This window comes from Otolemur garnettii, unplaced genomic scaffold (assembly GCF_000181295.1).
Source record: "Otolemur garnettii isolate 467f Iridium unplaced genomic scaffold, OtoGar3 scaffold00046, whole genome shotgun sequence".
In the NCBI taxonomy this organism is placed as follows: Eukaryota; Metazoa; Chordata; class Mammalia; order Primates; family Galagidae; genus Otolemur; species Otolemur garnettii.
Window position 1 is genome coordinate 10,990,014 of NW_003852441.1, and position 13,682 is coordinate 11,003,695.

At 46.2% G+C, this 13,682-nt stretch overlaps 2 protein-coding genes across 3 annotated transcripts in view; one reads left to right on the forward strand and one right to left on the reverse strand.

Moving 5' to 3' along the window:
- Positions 1-12,279, reverse strand: part of PFAS (phosphoribosylformylglycinamidine synthase) — a 22,873-nt gene extending 10,594 nt beyond the window's left edge. Inside the window, exons 1-11 of one of the 2 annotated variants that reach the window (XM_003791110.3) lie at positions 12,039-12,070; positions 8,482-8,662; positions 8,262-8,397; positions 7,690-7,795; positions 7,116-7,305; positions 6,885-6,990; positions 6,386-6,526; positions 6,143-6,267; positions 5,825-5,953; positions 5,185-5,316; positions 4,899-5,027 (exon numbers count right to left, since the gene is read on the reverse strand). In XM_003791110.3, coding sequence (XP_003791158.2) covers positions 4,899-5,027; positions 5,185-5,316; positions 5,825-5,953; positions 6,143-6,267; positions 6,386-6,526; positions 6,885-6,990; positions 7,116-7,305; positions 7,690-7,795; positions 8,262-8,397; positions 8,482-8,662; positions 12,039-12,053 — 1,390 coding nt within the window. In that variant the 5' untranslated portion in view covers positions 12,054-12,070. Of the gene's footprint in view, positions 1-4,898; positions 5,028-5,184; positions 5,317-5,824; positions 5,954-6,142; positions 6,268-6,385; positions 6,527-6,884; positions 6,991-7,115; positions 7,306-7,689; positions 7,796-8,261; positions 8,398-8,481; positions 8,663-12,038; positions 12,071-12,230 lie in introns of those variants that run through there. The other variant, XM_023514057.1, reaches the window with a different exon arrangement.
- Positions 12,280-12,450: 171 nt separating this feature from the next.
- Positions 12,451-13,682, forward strand: part of CTC1 (CST telomere replication complex component 1) — a 34,583-nt gene continuing 33,351 nt past the window's right edge. Inside the window, exon 1 of the mRNA XM_023514064.1 lies at positions 12,451-12,871. Coding sequence (XP_023369832.1) covers positions 12,839-12,871 — 33 coding nt within the window. The 5' untranslated portion in view covers positions 12,451-12,838. The remainder of the gene's footprint in view (positions 12,872-13,682) is intronic.

Genomic DNA, 13,682 nt, shown 5'->3' on the forward strand with positions numbered 1-13,682 from the left:
AAAAAAAAAAAAAAAAAAAAAAAAAAAAACACGGGCAAAGGACTGAATACAAATGGACAGAAAGCATACGAAAAGTGCTCAACATCATTAGTTACTGGAGAAATGTAAATCAAAACCACAATGATGACTATACTCAAAACAGGACAGATAACAAGTATTGATAGTCTAGCATATCTTGAAAAGCTGAAGCTAGTTCCCACATGACCTAGCAATTCCACTCCTAGTTATATTCCTAAGAACATATATTTATACAAAAACCTATACACAAACATCTATATCATCATTATTCATAATGGCTACAAAGCAGAAATAACCCAAATGTCCATTAACTGATGAATGGATAAACAAAATGGATCTATTTGTACAATGGGACATTATTTGGCTATAAAACATAATGAAGTACTGAGCTGGGTGCGGTGGCTAATGTCTGTAATCCCAGTACTTTGGGAGGCCAAGCTGGGCAGATCACCTGAACTCATGAGTTGGAGACCAGCCTGAGCTACAGCAAGACCCCTTCTCTAAAAACAGCTGAGCATTCTAGTGGGTACCTGTAGTCCCAGCTACTTGGGAGGCGGAGGCAAGAGAATCACTTGAGCCCAAGAGACTGAGGTTGCTGTAGATATGACAACAGTGCACTCTACCAGGGGTGACAAAGCGAGACTATTTAAAAAAAAAAAAAAAAGAAAGAAAGAAAAGGACTGATATACTGCAGTAAGAATGAACGTTGAAGTGTGGTGCCTGTGGCTCAGTGAGTAGGGTGCTGGATCCATATACTGAGGGTGGCGGTTTGAACCTGGGCCCGGCCAAACTGCAACTAAAAAACAGCTAGGCATTGTGGCTGGCGCCTGTAGTCCCAGCTACTCCGGAGACTGAGGCCAGATAATCGCCTAAGCCCAAGAGCTGGAGGTTGCTGTGAGCTATAACGCCATAGCACTCTACCAAGGGCAAAAAAGTGAGACTCCGTCTCTCTCTAAAAAAGAAAGAATGAATGTTAAATATTCTGCAGTGGCTCAGCCTGTAATCCTATCACTCTGGGAGGCCAAGGCAGGGAGATTGCTTGAGTTCAGGGGGTTCATGACTAGCCTGAGCAATAGCAAGACCCCATTTCTACAACAAATAGAAAAACTGAGGCAACAGGATCACTTGAGCCCACAAACTTGAGGTTACAGTGAGCACCAGAGTGAGACTCTGTCTCAAAAAAATAAACAAAAAAAATGAACCTTGAAAATATTATGCTTATGCCAAGTCCAAGAAAACAGATGCAAAAGGCCACATACTCTTATGATTCCATTTATAGTCATACACTGCATGGCAACATTTTAGTCAATGATAGATCATATATGACAGTAATCTTATAAAATTATAATGGAATTAAAAAATTCCTATATTGCAGCCATGCATTTGTGATGCAGGTGTAAATAACGCTACTGTGCTGTCAGTCATATAAAAGTATAACACATATAATTACTATATGTGCACTACACACTTTTTCTTTCTTTCTTTCTTTTTTTTTTTAATTGAGACAGAGTCTTTATCACCCTCGGCAGAGTGACATGGCGTCACAGCTCACAGCAACCTCAAACTCTTGAGCTCAAAGCAATTCTCTTGCCTCAGCCTCCTTCGTAGCTGGGACTACAGGTGGCTACAACATCTGGCTATTTTTTGTTGTCGTTTGGCAGACCTGGGCCGGGCTCGAACCCACCAGCCGTGGAGAATAGGGCTGGTGCCATAACCACTGTGCTACGGGCACCAAGCCTCCCTTTTTTTCTTTTTTGAGACAGAATCTCAATTCTATTGCCCAGGCTAGTGTGCCAACTCATTAGCCCAGCTCATAGCAACCTCAAACTCTTGGATTCAAATAATCCTCTTACCTCAGCCTCCTGAGTAGCTGAAACTACAGGTGCCTACCACAAGGCCAGGAAAATTTTTTCAATTTTTTTTAACAGAGATAGGGTCTCACTCATCCTCAGGCTGGTCTCAAACTCCTTATTGCCTTGGCCTCCCAGAGTGCTAGGATTATAGGCATGAGCTGCTATACCTGTCCACAGTACATAATACTTGATGATAAACAACTATGTTACTTATACCATAGTAAATAATATAAAGCAGTAACGTAATTATTTTTTTTAGAAACAGAGTCCCACTCTGTCGCCTTCAGTAGAGTACTGTGGCATCACAGCTCACAGCAACCTCCAGCTCTTGGGCCTAGGCGAGTCTCTTGCCTCAGCCTCCCGAGTAGCTGGGACTACATGCGCCTGCCACAACACCTGGCTATTTTTGTTGTTGTTGTTGCAGTTTGGCCAGGGCCGGGTTCAAACCTGCCACCCTCGGTGTATGGGGCCAGTGCCCCATTCACTGAGCCATAGGCCCCGCCCAACTATACCATATTTTTAATCATTATTTTAGAGTCTAAGAAGGCACTTTTCTCCTACTTATGAGAAAAAAACATTCACTGTGAAATAATATGCCATGTTACATTGGCAGCAGCCTTACACATCTGGTGTTTACCACATCTCTCTCTCTCTCTTTTTTTGGAGACAACCTCAAACTCTTGGGTTTAAGGGATTTTCTTGCCTTAGCCTCCCAAAAGCTGGGACTACAGGCACCTGCCAGAAAGCCTGGCTATACCACATCTCTTGATTGTATTATTTTCTCTTTTGTTTGATTTATTCTGGGCGGGGTGTTGTTCATATTCCGTAAGCATACAAAATCCATGGATAATGTTGCAAGAGCCCATGTCTGGTGATTGTACAGCAGCTATATCATCTAGGTTTGTGTAAGTATACTCTATATGATATGAGCACACTGATGAAGTCACCTAATGATGCATTTCTCTGAACTTATCCCCATCATTAAGTGACTCATGACTGTATATGAAATATCCAGATTAGGCAAATCTACAGAAACAGAAAGCTAATTAGTGACTGCCATAAGCTAGGGGTTGGGGCATGGGGAATGACTATAAATGGGGACAGAGCTTCCCCCTGGAATGATGAGAATGTCCTGGAGTTAACATTGATTGTTACACAACTTTGTGAATATACTAAAACCCAAAACCACTTACTTGTATACATTCAAAGAGTGAACCTTATGTTACATGAATTACATCTTTATTTATTATTATTATTATTATTATTTTGAGACAGAGTCTCATTATGTTACCCTTGGTAGAGTGCCATGGTGTCACAGCTCACAGCAACCTCAAACTCTTGGGCTGAAGCAATTCTATTGCCTCAGTCTCCCAAGTAGCTGGTGCCCACCACAGTGCCTGGCCTGTTTTTTTGTTGCAGTTGTTTAGCTGGCCTGTGCTGGGTTCAAAGCTGCCACCCTCTGTGTATGTGGCTGATGCTGTAACCACTGTGCTATAGGCACTGAGCCAAGAATTACATCCTGAATAAAGTAGGTATTAAAAAAAAGAAAATGTGCATGTTATACCTTGTGTTTGTAAGAGAAGCAAATACACATATGGACTTGATTATATTCGTAGGAAATACCTCTGATAGGATACGAAAGTAACTGATTAACATTGATTGCTTCTAGGGAGAGAAAGTAGGTAGCAGGGACCAGAGTAAGAAGAATTTTACTGTATAACTTTCCTGTCTTTTGAATTTTGTTTTTTTTTTAGACAGAGCCTTAAGCTATCGCCCTGGGTAGAGTGCCATGGCATTACAGCTCACAACAACCCCCAACTCCTGGGCTCAAGTGATTCTCTTGCCTCAGCCCCCCAAGTAGGTGGGACTACAGGCGCCCACCACAACGGCCTGCTATTTTTTGGTTGTAGTTGTCATTGTTGTTTGGCAGGCCTGGGCTGGATTTGAACCTACCAGCTCTGGTATATATGGCTGGCGCCTTAGCCGCTTGAGCTACAGGTCAAGCTTGTCTTCTGAATTTTGAACAACACAACTGGCTCACCTATTCAATGAACAGTACTCTATCTTGATCCACCCTAGTACCTAGACGTGCCCAGCACACAGGGGAGTGCAGTAGTTTTCTTTACTGAACTGAGCTAGCAAATAAAAGTCCATGGTACACAGTAGCTACTAAATAAACTCTGCCTGCCTTGACTTAGCAAGGGGTGATTCAGAATCACAGTGGTAGGGATGAGGAGAGCCCCTGCCACACATAAGTAAACTGGTGAAAAGGCAGAGACTGAGCCTGCCCACTGACATAAAGCCTTTGTCCTGCCTTAAAATCATAAATTGGGGAAAAGAGACGTTAAAAACTAACCACTGAGGGGTCGGCACTTGTAGCTCAGCGGCTAGGGCGCCAGACACATACACTAGAGCTGACAGGTTCAAATCCAGCCCAGGCCTGCCAAACAACAATGACAACTCCAACCTAAAAAAGGCTGGGCGTTGTGGCGGGAGCCTGTCACCCCAGCTATTTGGGAGGTTGAGGCAAGAGAAATGCTTAAGGCCAAGAGCTTGAAGTTGCTGTGAACTGTGATGTCACAGCACTCTACCAAGGGAGACATAATGAGATTGCCTCAAAAAACAAAAAAAAATAACCACTGAGGCCACCACAGTGGCTCATGCCTATAATCCTAGCACTCTGGGAGGCCAAGACAGTAGGATCTCTTAAGCTCAGGAGCTAAGAGACTAGCCTGAGCAAGAGAAACCCCATCTCTACTAAAAAATACAAAAATTTGCCCGAAGTTGCAGCAGGTACCTGTAGTTGCAGCTACTTAGGAGGCTGACAAGAGGATCACTTGAACACAGGAGTTTGAGGTTGCTGTGAGCTAGGGTGACACCATGGCACTATAGCCTGAGCAACAAAGTGAGAATATGTCTCAAAAACAAAAAACCCTAATCACTGAAGTGTCTTTTAAATCCTCTCCCTATAGCTGCTCTGTGCTGGGAGAAAGCTGGCTGGATGCAGAAAAAGGTGCATGTTCTCACCTGGCTCTGGGGACTCCTTGCTTACGTGCTCTGCTTCCATGGACCCAATGCCCCCACTAAACATGATGGGCTTGATCCACTCACGTCGCTGGCCACTTGGGAGCTGGAGGCCCAAGGAGCGGGCAAAGCCTGTAGTGTGGACGTCACAGGAAGAAGGAAACAGACCAGTTTACTCCGTCTTATCTCCCTAATGCTCGCCTGATACCACAGTCACTGGGTCACACACCTCACCCATAAGCCCCTCTGGGACTAACTGTCTGTTATCCCTCCACACCCCAAGTCTCACCAGCCAGCACTGGCTCCCCAAACTTGTTGCCGTAGTCAGAAGCGCCATTACTGGCCTCAATGGCAACCTCCAAGGGCCAGGCAAAGTTCTCAGGATACTGGAAGCTTGGATCCTCCCAAGGCAGACTATAACCTGGGAGGAAAGAAGAAAGTTGAATGGACTGTAAAGACAGAAGACGGAGGAGCCAGCATCTTTCAGGAATAGTCAAAGCCATCAAGGACCACCTACATAGTTGAATGTTCTATTTTAGGAAGGGATAGAGCCTGCAAGAGAGCGCTGGACTTGCCATCCATCTCCCACCCCAGCCTTCTCTGACTCTCAGGGTCAGAGCTCTTAAGGTTTTCTAGGAAATTAGATTTGGGAGAAGGGTGGTGATCATAAGACCAATCCAATATAGTGCTTTTTGGCTGAGTGGATGCTAGACTCAAAAAAAAAAAAAAAAATAGTGGATCTGCAAAGCAAGTCTGGCTACCTTGGTCTCCCATGGCCCATACACCTTATGACCATGGTCAGTGAAAGCTCAGATACCCCAGGGCCTCCCTCCCAAGAAAAGGCACTCATTTGACTAAGATTAAAGTGTTTGGTGCCTGACAAAGAATCCGGAAGGGAGAGTAGGTAGGAAAAAAGGAGAAGATGGGACCTGGGATATGAAGGTTTCCAAAGCAATAGCCAGCAGTGCCAGCTACCACATGGGCCCCTCGGCCTGTGCACTGGACATCTCGAATCCGGCCCCCTGTGCCTGTAGTCGCACCACTGAAGGGGGCTACTCCTGCAAAGAGAGAAGGGGGAGTGGTCCGCATGCCTCAGAGATAAAGCTCATCTCTGACTGACCACCCCCTTTGGAAATAAGGACAACCAACTTTCCTGATTGTTTTTTGCAGGCTCAGCCCAGGGGCCTGGGACCTTTGCCCTACCCTACTCTCTGATCTCATTTTTCCCTCCCAGGGACACAGCTCACCTGTAGGAAAATTGTGCGTCTCTGCTGTGAAGACAACATGTCTCAGACCCTGCTGTTGTCGGAATCGGCTTGGTTGTGTGGGGTCCTCAGGTCGTAGGAATTGGACTTCCTTCCCCCGGATTGCACTGTGGACACACCTAATCTGGACCCTGCTTCCTTCCTAGGATCTGTACCAATCCGAACAAGGCCTGGGGCCTCCCCTCTCTTAGGCTGGACACCACCCCAGCCTTAGGGATAGCCTACCTGCTGTTGTCACAGAATTTGAGGATGTTGTTAGGGTTTGAGGATGCCTGGGTGCTCATGATGGACTCAAACAGTGAATGTACCAGCTTCTGCCCATCCACATGGAGTTGGCCCTTGAAGAACCAGTGTCGGCTGTGCTCACTGCAGCAGGTGGCATGGGAAGGGGAAAGGAGGGCAGAAAGAGGGGGGTCAAATGTCAGTGCCATGTCTTCTCACCAGCATTAACAGCTGTTACAAACAATTCATACTCAATACTAGGTCAAAACATATTCAAAAAAGTCATACTCTTCAAGTATTCTGTCATTGTAGATTATACAGAGCCAAAGTAAAGATAAACCAAGATTTGAATGTAGACGCTTAGATAAACAGGGGAGCCCAGGCCCTCAAACAGACTCAGGGAGGCCTCTAAACCAAGGGACAGCCATGAAGGTGAGTCCCTGCAGTCTTCCCTCCCAACCTGTAAGTGCTTAGGCATCAGAATGACCCCAGTCTTCCCCACCTGTTAGACTGAGCCAAGTCAAAAGCCTCTACAGAACTGGGATTCCGCTGCAGCTCTTGGAAGTGCTTGGTGTAAAAATCCAGGTCCCAGGAGTCTAGGGCCAGACCTAGGAGACAACCCCCAGAAGGAAGAGCTGACTATGAAACTAACGCAGCCATATTCTAGGTCTCAGCATCCTGCTGGCCTATCCTGGGTCTTCTACTTCCTCCTCCCAGGAACCCCCCTGCCCACCTAGCTCCTCATTGGCCTTCTCCAGGGCAAGACGGCCCTCAGACAGTATGTTGATAGGACCATTGAGTGGTGCTGGGATGCTCTTAGGGGAGAAACTCTGGATGGGACTGGGGAAGTGCTGTTCCGTCATCCGGTCGTGCAGGACAGCCAGAGCGATGGCCTCCATCTCAGCCGAAGGGGGTTTGGCAAACTAGGGGTAGAGAGATACCCAGAGTGCAAGGGATGAAGAGTTGAAAATGGAGAACAATGGCCTACCCATAGCGCTCGAAGTCACACAGGGCCTGCCCACTGACACCCCATGTAGTACCTTTGCTCGGATCACGAAAAGGTGCCCTTCCCAGATGAATTCCATGCTAGGATGCACAGATTAATAAACGGGGCATAGGCTGTATTTCTGCCCCATTCACCCCTCAAACAGGTACCCTCGGATAATAAACAACCTGTACAACTATACATGACAGGCCTAAAGCCAAGAGCTCCTCCTCCTGCTTCTCCCTAGAGTTTAGGATCTAATCTCTTATGTCTGGTCCATCTCCTTCTCCTCATTCCCTACCCTGACCGCCCATTGCCTCACCGAGAGTCGGTAGCGCCGGGTAGTCTCTACACGATCCACGGCCCCCAGCCCAGCAGCCTGGCACACTGACACGATGTTGGTGGATGATGGGGTAGAAAAGTTCAACCTGAGCAGTGAGCTGAATGGTTAGTACTCGAGAGTCCCCAGTAGGCCTCAACTGCAAAGGTGGGTCCTGCCCACCACTGTGCAGCCAACCTCCCACTGCCACTGCCTCACCATTGGCCTTCAGCCTTAGACTGAGCACCAAGAAACCTGCTTTCAAACCAAACCAAACCAAACCAAACCATAACTGCCCTTCTGGCAGCAAAATGGCTTAGACTTTATCTTCTCGGAATACAACTAATTTTACTTCTAGAACATGTCTGGGAGCTGGTTCAGTCTTCAGAGGCATCTACCCAAAGGGGGAAAGCATATGCCTGGCTTCCTGGGTAGAGATTCCTTCCTGAGATTACTTTAAATCTCCCAAGGATCCCAAAAGAAAGCAGAGGAATGGAAGCAGGAGTGGGCAGTGTGTTTGAAAGGATCATATGTCTTGGGATGTGGAACATGTTGCTCCAGGATGAGACCCTTACCGGGGCCCGACCTCCAGCAACAGGTCACTGGAGCCGAGAAGGAGCCAGGACTTCTGAGCAACATCATCCAGCAATAAGGGGCAGCCAAACAGCCACATCAGCTTCTTCATCTCCTCAGCATTTGGGAGGACCTCAGCTGCAGAGTCAGGGCAAGAATACCTTGAGACACTACCTCTGGTACTGGGACGCCTTCCCTAAGAATCCAATACCTGGGCCCAACCTGTCCAGTTCACATTGTAGCACAGCTCAGTCTCGACACCCTGCAGCTCTGGCAGTTTCCTTTGTAGTTTCCTTTGAGTGTGTCCAGTGGCTGCCCCCTCATGGCCAGAGGGACGGACGTAGAAATGAAAGATAGGGGTCATCTCTGCAGTTATCCTCTGCCGAATAGATGAGTTAGGTTCCTAAAAAAATAACACAACTATGGCTTACCAGTTAAATGGATTTCAAGTTTCAAGGATAGTTCAGGCACTAGGAATGGGATAGGAGAAAGTAATAGGGGCATTTACCTAAAAAGTGTAATATTGGGTGTCGCCCGGAGCTCCATGGGTAAGGCACGGGCCACATATACCAAGGCTAGCAGGTTTGAACCCAGCCTGGGCCAGCTAAAACAACAATGACAACCACAACAACAACAACAAAAATAGCCGGTATTGTGTGTGTGGGGTGCCTGTAGTCCCAGCTACTTGGGAGGCTAAGGCAAGAGAATCGCTTAAGCCCAAGAGTTTGAGGTTGCTGTAAGCTGTGACACCACAGCATGCTACTCAGGGTGAAAAAAAAAAAAAATCAACCAAAAACGTAATATTGGGGATTTTAACTAACCCTGCAAAATGTGAGCTTTAGTAATATGGGTGGGAGGTGTACACATGTTCCTGAAACATCTGTACTTTGCTGGGCCCCAGGCAACGTCTTAGGAACACTGCTGTGAACAAGATAGATACCACTTCTGCCTCATAGAATTTATATTTTATTGAGAGAGACAGGTAAATTCCAAACACTTCCTATCTAGTGTGGTTAAGGTCAAGGGACTGTGGGCACCAATCCAGCATTTTAGGAGTTGGCAAAGACCTCCTGGAAGAAACACATCTGCCATGTACTGTGTTCCCCCACTTTCCAGTTATGTTGAAACCTTAATCCTTAATGTGATGTTATTTGGAGCAGGGGCTTTTGGGAGATAACCAGATCATGAGGGCAGAGCTCTCATGAATGGAATTAGTACCTTTATAAGAAGGGGCCAGAGAACTTTCTGCCATGTGAGGATATAATAGAAGTCTGTAGTCTGCTACCTGGAAGAAGCCCTCATCAAAACCTGACAAGCCTGGCACCCTGATCTCTGACTTCACGCCTCCAGAACTAGAAGAAGTAAATTTCCGTTGTTTACACATATAAGCCAGTCTGTGGTACTATTTTATAGTAGCCCAAACAGAAAAGATAGTATCTAAGCTTAAACCTTGGACTTGGACTAGACCCAAGTGGTGAAATCAAATGAGTTCCTCCATTCAAAATATTCTGTCCTTGCTCAAGATAAATGCAAAGCCCTTAACTTGACACTCAAAGGCCCTCCACATCTATCCCAAACTATTTATCTGCCTGGCATCCTCTCAATTCTTTTGCTCCCCTTCTAGAATGCCTATGCTTACCCCTATCTTATCGAAAGCCTTCCCATTCTTTAAGAAGAGTACAAGTCTCACCAACTCTGGGAATTTCCATTTGCTACTCAAGCACTCAGGGACACCCTCGCTCCCAGCAGAGTGGAAGGCTTCTGAGTTGGACTGTTAATTCAGGAGTGAAAATACACATAGGGATCAAAGGTAGACACTGCCTCTTCCCAAGGAAGCAGGAGATTGAGCCAATAAAACTGCCAGTATTCAACCATTTTTTGCAAAAAATGATAATCTCAAATGATTTGAGCTAATGCCACATATTTGCCAATGGATTCCATAATTTTACCCAGTGCTGATTCTTCTTGAAACTCTAGGCAAGCATTCACATAAACATTCAAATGCTTATATGACATCTCTGCATAGATGTCATAAACACAGAGACTAGCTGCTATGGCCAAATCAGGAATTTTGATTTATCATTTCTCCAGATGTGCTTTTGCCCTAGTTTTCCCCATCTCAATAAACACTACCATCATTCAATTAGTTGCTCAAGCCAAAAACACAAGAGGCAACTTTAATTCTTTTCCATACTCTCTAAACCTAACCCATCAGCAAATCTATTTTCAAATGTATCTAAAATTACTCTTTTCATTTCTACTACTTCACTCTACCAGGGGTGTCCAAACTTTTTTCTTCTCTGCTGTAGATTAAATACACAAACACTAATGTAAGCTGTGAGCAAAAAAACAAAACAAAACAAAATACCCTTTTCGTGACATCTGACACCACAGATAAGCAAAAAGGCCTCACATAAACCACATGCAGCCCATGTGCTGCAGGTTGGACACCCTTGCCTAGTTCAAGCCACCACCATCACTCACCTGGACTAATGCACTGGCTCCCTGATTCCACTCCTTCACAACAACAATTTATTTGCCAAATATCAGCATAAAGGATCAGGACCTCCCAGTACACAAAGTATAAATTCCAAGTCAGCATCTTGGCTTACTGGGTCTGGCCACTCCCTGGTCTACCTCTCCAAACCTATCTCACATCATTCTCTTTCTCATTCACTATGTACCAACCACACTAGCTTCTTCTCTATTCCTCTAACTTGCCAACCTTAGTCCCGGAATGCATTTTTTTCACCATGACATATGCAGGGCTACCTCTTTCTTGTTAGATTTCAGGTGAAATTCACCCTCTTGGCAAAGCCTTGACTAGCCACTCTTAAGCAACCATTATCAGATGGCTTTCTAATTATATTTAGAGAGAGACAGGGTCTTGCTCTCTTGCCTAGTGTGGAGTGTAGTGCTGTAATAACTCACTGTAATCTCAAACTCCTGGGCTCAAGCGACCCTCAGGTGTGCACCACCACACCTGGTTAAATCCCACCCCACCCCCCATTTTTTTTGTAGACATGGGAATCTTGCTATGTTGCCCTTACTGGTCTCAAACTCCTGCCCTCAGGCAATTCACCCACGTTGGATTAAAGTCATGAGCAATCACACCAAGACCCTGATGGGCACTTAAATTTCCCATATAGTACTTTCATTATCTGATATTTATTGTCCATTTTGTACTCCCCACTGGAACAAAATCTCCACGTGGGCACGGGCTGTAGCTGCTTCATTTCCATTGAATTACCAAGAAGCAAGAAAATAAAACTTGTTGGCTAGGTGCAGTGGTTCAGCCTACAATCCTAGAACGCTGGGAAGCTGAAGCAGGAAGACTAACTTGAGCTCAGGAGTTCGAGACCAGCCTGAGGAACATCTCTATTAAAGATAGAAAAACCAAAAGAAAAAAAGAAAGAAAATAAATAAAGAAAAACTAGCCGGGCCTCAGGGCGCAGGCCTGTAATCCCAGATATACTGGGTACTGTGATGACACCATTGCATTCTACCTGGGGCGACAAAGTGAGATTCTGTCTCAAAAAATAAAATGAGATAAAAAGAAAATTTGTTGCGTGACCGAATGAACTCTTGGTTTTCTACAACTCCTCAGCCCATTTCCAGGACAGTATTCCTGAAATCATTGTTTATCTTGGCCACTAGATTTTCGTCTAACACTCGTAATGAAATGTAAGAGCGTGGGAACAGGGCTATTTCCCCAACGACCACACAAAATAGACAGCCGACTGCTGAATGCAACAATGGGGCAAAAAGGCTGCGTTTACATGGTTATCAACCATGCCGGAGTCTGCGGAGCGTACGCACGATCAGATGGATGCTTCCACTAAAGCAAGCGTGCAGGCCACAGGTGGATGCAGCTCAGCCTGGGTGGGATTATTAGATTAAGTTTGAGGTGGGTGACGAACGGCTGCACCTGGCAGGGGGGACCCAGGCACGCGCGAGAGAGATATACTCACGTGGAAAAGACTTTCCCGGCCTCAGAACTCATCGAATCCTGGCGCGCCGTGTACGTCATCCGCAAGCGCCGCAGGCGTAGAGGAAGCCGGCCGCGCTCTGGTGACTCTACCCTACCTAATTCCTCTCTCCGTGGGTGGGGCCTTCGTTGCGCGGAACTTTGCGTTCTTGAGGTGGGGGGGGGGTTATCATCTAGGTGTGGTTTCTCCTACGAATCTGCTCTGAATTAACTTTTGTAAAAATACATTCAGTTCCTGGTCTAGTTAATTATTACGTCAGTGAGTTAAGGCCATAACACATTAAGGAGGAATCACTTCCCAGCTTGACATGATCAGGGAAATCGAAAGATGCTTAAGAGTTATACGTGGGCTGTACTTGAGCTTGCCCACCCCATCCCACGTCAAGGCCTGCAGGGCGTCAGGTGAAGGTTCTCAGATGTCACCGAGAAGGAAGATGGGCATTTCTGAGAGTGGGAGCAAAGTTCCGAGGAACCGGAAGATGCCGCCGGGGGAGAAGCGGGAGGTGAAGTCAGGACGCGCCTCCAGTGACGTCACTGAGGGGGCCCTCCGGTGAGCCTCTGCGCCTCCCAGGAGCCGAGCTTTGTCTCATCATGGAGTTTTGTCAAGTTCAGGCTCCTACCTCCGTGAGTGCTCTTCTGCGTCCCTTGTCCTTTTTTTCCTTGTCTGTCTTGGATTTTCTTTCTCCTCCTGTTCCCTCCACCTTGGATCTCTGGGTTACCTGACCTCGCTGGCTGCGCCCGGGCCGAAGATAGGGGGCTCTGAGGAGATTTGCTATTTCACTTACTGGTTCTGCGAATATTTTTATTATTTTCATTCATGCAGCGCCCACTGTGTTCCTTAAACACGTCTCCTTTCACTCTCTACGGTTTAAGCCTCATGGGAAACCAGGAGCAGGTTAATGGGGGAACTGTGGGGCTGGGGGAGTTCCTGGAGGGGACCCCGACACAGATACAGGACAAAATGAACCAGGAAAAGCTTCTGAGACCCGTAATGCGTGTAAGAGTTAGCGAGGCAAAAAGGCGCTGAAAGAGGTTTCATGCGGAAGCAAACACATATTCAAAAGCAGAAGATAGAGCAGGTGTGTGAAAAAGTCAAGAAGTTCAATTGGCTGGGGTGAACGGTTCAGCGAATTTAACCTAAGGATAACTCAGAGTTGGCAGGTTTTAAGCAGAAGAGTACTGGATGAGATTTAGGTTTTAGTTTACTGAGGTAGCAGCGTGATGAGTGGCCTAAAAGGTACCGTTAGAAGACTGTGGTTGAAATACACTAAGAGGTGGGTGACCTCGACCATGGTAGCAATGTTGAGGTTCCAGAAGTGAAGACAATAAAAAAGATATAAGAAGAGAGAATCTGAAGCATCTTTTGTAGGGAAAGGAAGGGGTTAAGGAGGACATCCAGGTTTCAGGGAAGAAAAACTACCAGTGGCTCGGCGCC